Below are 9684 nucleotides of genomic sequence, written 5' to 3'. Positions count from 1 at the left end.
TACTGTCCGGTGCTGCCTGGCACTGCTCGGTGCTGCCAAAACAGGGACCTGCCTGTGGGCCTGGTGCTGCCCGGTGCTGTACAGCGCTGCCCAATACTACCCGGTGCTGCCACACCAGGAACCTGCCTGCGGGTCCGATGCTGCCGAGACAGGAGGAGCCGCCGGTGCATCGGGCCGGGCCGGGTAGGAACCCACTTGCGAGCTCGGTACCGGCGGGATAAGGCACGGCTGCGGGCAGAGCAGCGAGCTCCGGGGCTTGCCGGCGCGGGGTGGCCGCCGCCCGGTGCAGGCGGCTGCGGCTGCGGCGCGCAGGCGGGGGGCCGCGGCTGCCCCGCGAAACAAAGGCAGCGGCCCCGCGGCGCGGGGCGGCGCAGCCGGCCAGGCCGGGAACGGCGCGCGGCGGCCGGCGGCCGGCGGCAGGTGCGACCCCTTCGACCCCTCCAGGTGGGAGCGGCTCGGCCGCCGCCCAGCCCCGCCGAGCCGCAGCGGCGCCGTCAATCAGCGGCGTCTCCCCCCCCCCCCCCACCATCCCCATCATCCTTCCCCCCCACCCCCCTTCCCTCCCTCTGCACGCCTCGGCGCGCTGCATCGGGCTCGGTGACAGCAGCAGGCTGGAGACACCCTCGCTGAGCGCGGCGGGAGGCTCCGCTCCCAGGCAGCGCCGAGCCGGGCGCCGCGGCGGCTCTTCGCTGCCCGCAGCCGCCGGGACCCCTCGCCGAGCCCTCGCTGCCCCCCTGGCAGGGCTGCCGAAGCATGCGGAGCCATGGGTCAGGGCTGCGGACACTCCATCCTCTGCCGGAGCCAACCCTACCAGACAGCCGCATCTGACCTGTGAGTCCCCTCCTGCCGGCACCGGGGACTGGGAGGGGGACCGAGGGGACCGTGCTGCGAGGGAGGGGATGCTCGGGGGGTGATGGGGAGAAGGAGCGATAGGGAGAAGGGGAGAAGGGAGGCAGGCAAAAGTTCCTCCTGTGTGACAGCTGGAGGGGAGGGGGGAATTGCAGGGTGGCGAGGGAGTGGCAAGTGGCCGTGACCCCCCCTCCCTCCCCCACTGGCCACCTGTGTCACCCAGGAGCAGGTCACTGCTGGTGGCTGTCTGGAGGGCTCTGCGCTGGAGGGCTGGTGTGAACAGTATCTCTGTGTTTCCTGCGCCATTGTCACCCCGTGGCATTTTCCTGGGGGCATGGAGGGCTAGTAGCTTGGCTATGGGCTGTGGGGGTCTGGGGCAGGTGCTGCGTGACTTTGTGAAGTGCAGGTCAGGCCTCTGAATCGTGGCTTCTGCAGCTCCACACAAAGCAAAGAAGCCACCCGCCCCACACACACCCACGCAACAGGTCTGGGGGTCCCCGTGTTGCTGCACCCGTTTTGCACACAGCAAGATGTGGAAAGGGCTCCGGAGGTCAGCGAGGCTCTCTCCCTGCTGGCACAGCCACAGGCAAAAGGGGACTCTGCATGTGGGAATGGGGTGACCTTGCTCTGGGATGACAGTGTTCCCTGGAAGCAGTGAAGGGTGATGTTTTCTAGAGCCCACGTGGGAAGAGGGGCTGAACTGGCTAACGGGAAGCATTCAGTGGCTTAATTCCCGTCACCCACGGGCTTTGCTAGTGATGCCAGAGACCCCCCGGCTCTATTTGCATGTGTGTGTAGCATTCACGAGGCACCACAGCTGATGGTAGCAGGCTGTGCACAAGCGATTTGCAGTACGTGGTTGCTCTGCCTCCCGGGCCCTGGGCGTTCTTGGCTGCTCTCAGTCTCTGGTCCCCCAGGCAGTCACTGCACAACCCTGCAGATCCCACATTGCCAGAGAGATGATCTGATCAGGCAGGGAAGGAGGTGTGAGTCTAGGGAGCTGAGGAGGAACGTGGCTCAGTGCTTGGATTCCTTTGTCTGGCTGTGCCAGCTCCACGTGTTCAGTCACCAGCCAGACTGCCTGTCTGGGCAGTCCTGCCCGGCCTGGACCACCGCTCCCAGGGATCTCGTCATTGCGCAGGGGCTGTTGCTGGGAGGAACTGGCAGGTCTCCTTGAGCAGTTGTTTCTGTCCAGCGGGATTACAGGGCCCTGAACCCTGGACCGCCAGGGCACACGGAAAGTCAGCCATCCACTCCCTGCCCCAAGTGCAAACGCAGAGTACGTTTCCCTCGTTACATCACCAGGTTTCCACACGCTCCCCGAGGTGACCTTCAGATGAGAAGTTTGCCTTCCTCTGTAGAAAATATCCTTCGACATCATTGCTGCTTAGGTGCCTACAGCCATGCGTGGGGTAAACCCCAGCATCCAGAGCAGGGTCTTCCCCGAGACACCAAGAGCTGTTGATCTACCTACCCTGCCTTGGGCGTTGGGTCCAATCTCCCGTGCTGATAGTGTCCTTCCCCTCCTGACTCTCCCAGCTTGCTCTCTGTTGCTTTGTGTGCTTTGTCCCCTGCAGAGATACTTTTATGCTGCCGTCAGAACATGTGCCGAATTTCTTTTCTGTAAGCAAAACACACAAAGGTCTTGAAATGTCATGCTATCCACATCTTTCCTCCGGCTGGAATCCCTCTTGTGACTTGTAGCTGCTGTTTAATGGCCTTTAAGAAAGGTAAATGTTACAGAAACTTAGAGCAGCTGAACTGACTGGGCCCTCAAGAGCCACCTGAGGCAGGACAGGTTGGATATATGATCGCTGGTGAACCAAAAAAGGATTCCCCCATTTAGCCAGGATATAACCTCTGCCCTTAGACCTGATCTTGCTCACGTTGTTCCTAGGAGGCATTTTTCTATGCTCCCATACATCCCGAGGCTGTAGAGAGAGGAGAAGAAGCTTTCCAAGTTCTTTTAGATGATGTCCTTGCTCATGCAGTCAGCTTCCCCTTCAGTACTTTGCAAAGTGCGTGTTCGCTCCGACTCCTGCCGGGGCCACGGCTTCCCAGCGCACCGGCTGGTGCTCCCTGTCCCTCCCTGCCACGCTTTGTGCCATGCGTTGTACCTGGCTGCATCCAGGCACATTCAGGCGGTGTGGGCCACCTTTGCCAAGGGACCCAGGTTGCGGGGTGCCACGGCTCCAGCCCTGGCGTTGTTTGCTGCTCACTTGTCTTTATGTGCTGCTAGCAGATTTTAACAGCAATGCCATTGCCTTCCCTTGCAGATCTTTGCTGGCCGTGTAGCGTTGTGCTGGACCTTAGGGATGGATAAGGCCTTGAAATTGCTGGGGGAAGGGGGATGGAAGGCAGCACAACCATTACGTGACGTGGTGGATTTCATGGGCTTAGCACAGCTCCTGCGTCCCTTCCCTGAGGAGGTGGGGACTCTCCGTGGGTGCTTGCTAGCTGAGATCTATCAGTTAGCCAGTTCTTCAATTCCCGCGTGCACAGTGCAGCCCCGTTGTTAAGTTCTGATTTATTTCATGGGAACGTCATGTGGCATCCAGTCAAGTGCCATTTTGTGCTATCCAGGTCATGTTTTAACCCATTTCTTCCTTCCTTTCCCCTCGTGGGAAGCATGTTCCCGGGCGTTCTGCTCCTGACCCGGTTAGCAGCGCGCTGGATGCGAAGGTGCTTGGAGTAGGTGCTGCCACTGCGCCTTGCCGGTGTGGCTGGCAGTGGAAAGCAGGACATGACCCTGCTGCGTGCTTGCAAACCATGAGCTCCCCTCTAACACCAGGATCTCATTTGCATGTTAAAGCAAAACGCAGCAGGGGGGCAGCTGGAAGCGTTATGGATAGCTGTGTTCTTGGAGGAGTATGCTGGGAGGGAGAGCTTGGATTTAATTGGAGAGGGGAATACAAAGTGGCCTTGTTAGCGGTGCCCTGCTCCTTCTCGCCGCCCTCCGCTGCTGCATGCAGCGCTAGCAGAGAGCAGCGCATGCAGCCACTGGCACACAGGAGGCGAACGGCCCCGGCTGTGTATGCACCAGGCTGGAGAGAAAGTCCAGCTGGAAGCAAAGCTGACATGTCCAAGTGAGGCCAAGGACAATCGCTGACAGCAGCAGGGCTGGAGGAAAAGCAGCCCAGCTCTGCTGATTGCAGACGTGGCCGAGGTAACGAGCGTCTGTGCCGAGATGGTCCCAGCTTGGCAGAGCCCGGGGAGACATCGCGGGCTCCCTCCAGCTGGCTCGAAGGCAGAGCTGGGAGCAGGCAGGGCTGCCTGCTCCTCGCCCGCCTCTCCCCGCTGCCCGCTTTGCTTCTGGCTGCTCCCTGGCAGATGCAGAAGTTGGGGCTTCTGAGCAGGCCAAGTGTCGCCTTGCTCAGGGCGTGAGAGTGCCGCTGCCGGTCCTGTGACTGGGTCCGTGCCAGGCACAGGGTGGAGAAGGGACCTCGGCTTGGGCTCCAGCTGCAGCTGGGACGAGGGACTCCATCCTGCCCCGGATGCGTGGCTGGCCACCCACTGGGGAGCCCTCGGCACCTCCAGGGGACGGGGCCTGGTGGAGATGTTTTCTTATGCATCTTCACAGGAACATGTTGATATTTGTGCCTGTTATCCAAGGGACTGAGCAAATGTCAGGACCCTGACTGTGTGTCCCCATTAATGCTTGTGCAAAAGGTGACGCATAATGCACCATCTGCGTCTGACCTCCCCGATGCACAGACCTGCGAGCCGCTCAGCGCGGGGCCCACGCTGGGGGTGCACAGGAGAGCAGCTGGAGGGCTGCACCCTGATGCGGTGGCGTTATTCTGAACGCATGCAGAAGGAGCGAGGCTGCCGGGGCTGGGTCGGCGTGGGGGGGTGAGAGCTGCAGCACAAAGCCGTTCGGTTCCTGGGGTTGCTCTGAACATCTGCGAAGAGCGGTGGCAGACTAATGAATGCACCAGAGATCGCCCCAAACCTTTGCCTCGGCAGCCTGTGATTATTAACAGCCCCTGTTTTGCGTATTTAAGGTGCTGTGTAAAATATGAACTCCTTAGCCCCTTTGGTGCAGTAGGGATGGCTCCGCTCCTCTGCCGCGAGAAGGACAATTAGGTGCAGTTGGGGAGCAGAGGAGCCCAGGGCCGCAAGGATGCTTGGTGGTGGAGCCAGGGTCAAAAGCTCAGAGGCTGATTCACAGCTGCTTTGCACAAAGGCACCTGCTTACGCCGGGGCTGAAGGACGCAGACCGGTGCACCGCGGCAGGGCAGCCTGCTCCCCCGCTGCTGGGATCCTCGGGGCCAGCAAGGCGCTGCTTTCCGCTGTCATGTCCCCGATGCTTCTGCCAAGTTTCAGGCTGTGAGTGCCTCTGACTTCCCCGCAGCTTCATGCTGGCACCCGTCAACCGGGAAGTGTCTGGAGCGCGTCAGCGTCACCCATACGTTTCGGTGTGTAGCCCTGGGGCCCAGATGTGCTTTGAGCACGCTGAGCCGGAGAGGCAGGAGGGCAGCTGGGAGAGGGTGCGACGTGTCTGCAGGCCATCCCGGCTTCCGCCGTACCCCTGCTGCAGTCTTCGCCCGGGGGAGTCAGATTTATGCACTACCCAAGGGTGTTGCAAATCAGGGAGGCTCTTGGTGAAACGCGGGCTTTGCACGGTGCAAAACAGGGCTGAACAGTCAAGCTCCTCACCTCCCTTTTCGGCTGATGCTTAGGGTGGTGTAAGGAAGGCCAGCTCTCCGCTGGGTTGGCCTTGCTCCAGCAGCAAAGCACAGGTGACGCCAAGCCCTGGTGCAAGGAGTGGAGTGGGGCCTTCCTCCGGCAGTGCTCCTCGCCCCGTCCGGCGATCGCCCGCCCTGCTTCGCTGCCAGCACGCTCCTTGTCCGTGCCAGCGCCCGGGCTCTGCATAGGCTGGGCCAGGCTGTGTCCCGAGGGGCAGCATGGACGGGGTGAGCTCCGCAGGGCAGAAGTGAGCACGAGGCTCCTGTGCACGTTGCAGGAGGGGAAACGGGGAGCTCTGGAGCACGTCTCTGCACCCAGGAAGGTCCCCAGACCTCTCCGTGCCCGATGCAGGGATCCGGCTCGTGCACACAAGCTGCTGCTCAATGGGGATCTTGCAGGCAGGCCAGGGGCTCCACCTCCGTCGCCCTGGAGCATCCCCTCCTTTAGTTCGTCCTCATCTCCAGAGCGGTGCGTGGTTTTTGAACTGCTGGGGAATTAGTCTGCGGTGCTTGCCGGCTGCTGGCCAGATGCTCGCGCGGATGCAGGCAGTCAGGCTGGTCCCTGCTCGGCCGGGCAGGCTGACCCCGGCCCCGGGAGGCGGCGGCGGCGTCCCCAGCCGTGCCCCACGGCTCGGACCAGGGGCCACCGGCTCCAGCCCAGCCCGTGCGCCTGGCACAGGCTGGCACAGCCGTGCGCGGCTGCCCGGCTGCCTGGAGGAGCCCAGGATGAGCTTTGATCCGGGGCGGGAATCCAGCTCGCCGCCAGCTCGCTCTTCGGTGGGGGATGCTGGGCTCCCGCAGGGGAAGCGAGGGATGCTGCAGCCCTTTCCGGGAATCCTGCCTGCTTTCTCCGGGCGATCTCCGCTCTCCCTCTTTCGCCTGTTACTCGATTTCGCTTTTGTCTCTTTCCCAGCTCCCACGTGGCTCGCTGAGAGCTGCGCTGGTCCGTAGCCAGGCGGGAGCACGGCGGGAGCTGCCGGGCTGCTCTGCAAAGGGCCCAGCTGTCCTACTTAATGGATGGGCCGGTGCCTGGGGTTGGGGGGGGCCAGGGCGAGCGGCCGCTGCGGGGGGTCCGGGGGCGCCGAGGCGGCGTTAGCCGAGCGGGTGGCGCGGGAACCGGGCTCCCCTCGCTGCGGTCCGGGCTGGGAACGCCGCCGGCGGTCTGACGGGCTCGGACCCCTCTGCCGAGGGATCGGGTGCGTTTGCAGCGAGCGGCGACCACCCCGCCGACCCGCTGCTGTAGGAGGTTTGAAAGCCGGGTCGGCTTCCCAGCCCGTGCTCCGTGGAGCCGGGGCATCCCGCGGCCGGAGGATGCTTTTGCCGTAGCCCCAGCTCCCAGACGTCGTCCTCGGTGCCGATCTGGGAAAACTGAGAGGGAAAAGCTGAAGTGACTCGAAAAGTTGTGAACGTTTGGCTTGCAGGGAGCGTTTGGGATGGCTCCGAGCCCGCTGAAAATGTGTATAGATTGAGCATGGAAAAAATGATTTTTCACGTGAGAGACGGTTTCAGGTGGATGGATTTTCTGCAGAAAATACCAAATCCTGCTTTTTCCTTTTTTTTTTTCCCTTTGGTTTGATGGGGGGGAAATCAGTTTGGCACACTCATTTCCGTCCAGCGAGGATGGCTTTGCAGCGGGTTTCACAATCACCAAATCTGGTGGGTTTTTTGGTTGCTTTTCTCTTTCGTGTTTTTTTTTCCCCCCCTTTTTCACCAAAAGGGCTAGACAGCGGCTTCAGAGAAGCGAAAAAGAAAGCAGCAGCTTCTCTTGCAGCGCAGCCGGAGCAGACTCGAAGTGACGACTTGCCCAGAAAGCCTCCCCTGGCTCAGAACAAGGTTTCCCTGAGCCCGCCAGCCCCTTCCCGGTTGGTTTTTAGCTTGCACGCTTCGGATGGGTGACTCACGAGACACCCAGGAGCTATTTATAATGCGTGTTTGAAAGGCTGAGAATGTTTCAGGGCTTTTCCCCCCAACCCCTTTCCTCGAGCTGCTACGGGCCGAATTTTATCCGCGTGCCCTTTCGCCCCGGCTGTTCAGCAGGTTTTTGGAGGCGAGTCCCGGAGCTGGGGTGCTGCTTCGGCGGCTCCCTGCTGCAGCCCGGACGGGACCCTCCGGTGCCCCCCAGCCCGGCGTGGCAAAGAGCGAGCGCACGAAAGCGCCGGCTCTCGATTGCTGTCGCGGCCCGACGGGCAGGCGTCTGCCCCGTCTCCTCTCCCCAGCGCCCGCTGGCAGCTGCAGGCTCGGGGCCGGCGCGCTCGGGGCTCTGCGGCGCGGACGCGCGTTCCTGCTCCTGCAGCCGGGCTGCTGGTGGGACCAGGAGCCCCCAGCCCGGTCCGCGAGCCCACGCCTCGCCGGAGCCAGACCCTTTTGCCCCGTGCGCAAGCTGGCTCGCTGCTTTGCGAGCACCGCAGATGAGCAAAACGGGCAGATTTTGGCATCAACTCGCGGCAGGCGGTGGCAACTGGGGCGTTTTCCCATTTTTTTTTAACTTCTAATAACATAGCAAGCCTGATGGCAGCATCCTTTCTGGGCAGAAAGAGCAAGGCGAGCCCATGTAGTCTTTAAATAAAAAACCAGGGCCAAGCAAGGCAGGCTCCGCGATGGAGAGAGGTGTTGGTACCTGCCAAGTCTCTCATCTCCCAGCTCAAAGGGAGTGATGACACATCGCCTAATGATTTTATTAGCAGCCGCGCGCGGCAAGCCACCTCTGCCTCGTCACCAGCCGCGGGCTGCGAGCGCTCCCGCTGCCCGGCCGCGTCCGGTGGGAGCGCGCAGGGAGGGAGGGCGGCGTGGGCTGAGCGGGGACTCGGAGGCGCCCTGGTCCTGCCAGGTGCTACCACCCTCCTGGGCAGCGATGAGCACCCTGAACGCTGATGAGCTACCCATGGGTGCTGTGGGACCTCCCGGTGCTGCGGGGCGAGGGTCAGGGTCAGGGTCAGGGTGAGGATGAGGGTGAGGGGCAGGGTGATGCTCAGGGTGCAGGTGAGGCTCAGGATGAAGGTGAGGCTCAGCTTGAGGGTGAGGGTGAGGGTGATGCTCAGGATGAAGGTGAGGGTGAGGGTTATGCTCAGGGTGAAGGTGAAGCTCAACTTGAGGCTCAGGGTGAGGGTGATGCTCAGGATGAAGGTGAGGGTGAGGGTGATGCTCAGGGTGAAGGTGAGGCTCAGGGTGAAGGTGAGGCTCAGGATGAGGGTGAGGGTGATGCTCAGGGTGAGGGTGATGCTCAGGGTGAGGATGAGGCTTAGGGTGAGGATGAGGGTGAGGGTGATGCTCAGGGTGAAGGTGAAGCTCAACTTGAGGGTGAGGATGAGGGTGAGGGTGATGCTCAGGGTGAAGGTGAGGCTCAGGGTGAGGATGAGGGTGAAGGTGAGGCTCAGGGTGAGGGTGAGGGTGATGCTCAGGGTGAAGGTGAAGCTCAACTTGAGGGTGAGGATGAGGGTGAGGGTGATGCTCAGGGTGAAGGTGAAGCTCAACTTGAGGGTGAGGATGAGGGTGAGGGTGATGCTCAGGGTGAAGGTGAGGCTCAGGGTGAGGATGAGGGTGAAGGTGAGGCTCAGGGTGAGGGTGAGGGTGATGCTCAGGGTGAAGGTGAAGCTCAACTTGAGGGTGAGGGTGATGCTCAGGGTGAAGGTGAAGCTCAACTTGAGGGTGATGCTCAGGGTGAAGGTGAGGCTCAGGGTGAGGATGAGGGTGAAGGTGATGCTCAGGATGAAGCTGAAACTCAACTTGAGGGTGAGGGTGATGCTCAGGGTGAGGATGAGGGTGAGGGTGAGGATCAGAGTGAAGGTCAGGTTTAGGCTCAGGGTGAGGATGAGGGTGAGGATGAGGGTGAGGGTGAGGATCAGGGTGAAGGTCAGGTTTAGGCTCAGGGTGAGGATGAGGGTGAGGGTGAGGATGAGGGTGAGGGTCAGGGCTGGGGTTCCCGGGGGCTGGGGCCGTGGGGCAGCCTCGCGCGGCTCCTGCGGCTGTAGCAGGCTCTCCCTGCCTGGCACCGCGGCTGGGGGTGATGGGTGCTCTTTCCGTGCCCACTTTGCCGTTCAGCTGGTCGGAGCGGGGCTGGGAGCGTGGGGCGATTTTGGCTCTGAGATGTTCTCGGTCTCACCGAGAAAACGTCAGGTATTTTGTGGAAGCCCAAACGGGAAGAGAGAAT

The 9684-nt window shown here is 61.9% G+C and overlaps 1 protein-coding gene across 1 annotated transcript in view; it reads left to right on the top strand.

Annotated features, from left to right (window-relative positions):
• The first annotated feature begins 619 nt into the window (after window positions 1-619).
• The window catches only part of PDE2A (phosphodiesterase 2A), a 67555-nt gene continuing 58490 nt past the window's right edge, over window positions 620-9684 (top strand). Inside the window, exon 1 of the mRNA XM_068930845.1 lies at window positions 620-831. Coding sequence (XP_068786946.1) covers window positions 764-831 — 68 coding nt within the window. The 5' untranslated portion in view covers window positions 620-763. The remainder of the gene's footprint in view (window positions 832-9684) is intronic.

The sequence above is a fragment of the Struthio camelus genome, chromosome 1 (assembly GCF_040807025.1).
Source record: "Struthio camelus isolate bStrCam1 chromosome 1, bStrCam1.hap1, whole genome shotgun sequence".
Classification (NCBI taxonomy): domain Eukaryota; kingdom Metazoa; phylum Chordata; class Aves; order Struthioniformes; family Struthionidae; genus Struthio; species Struthio camelus.
Note: the sequence above shows the minus strand (reverse complement) of the source record. Positions and strands in the feature narration are given on the sequence as shown.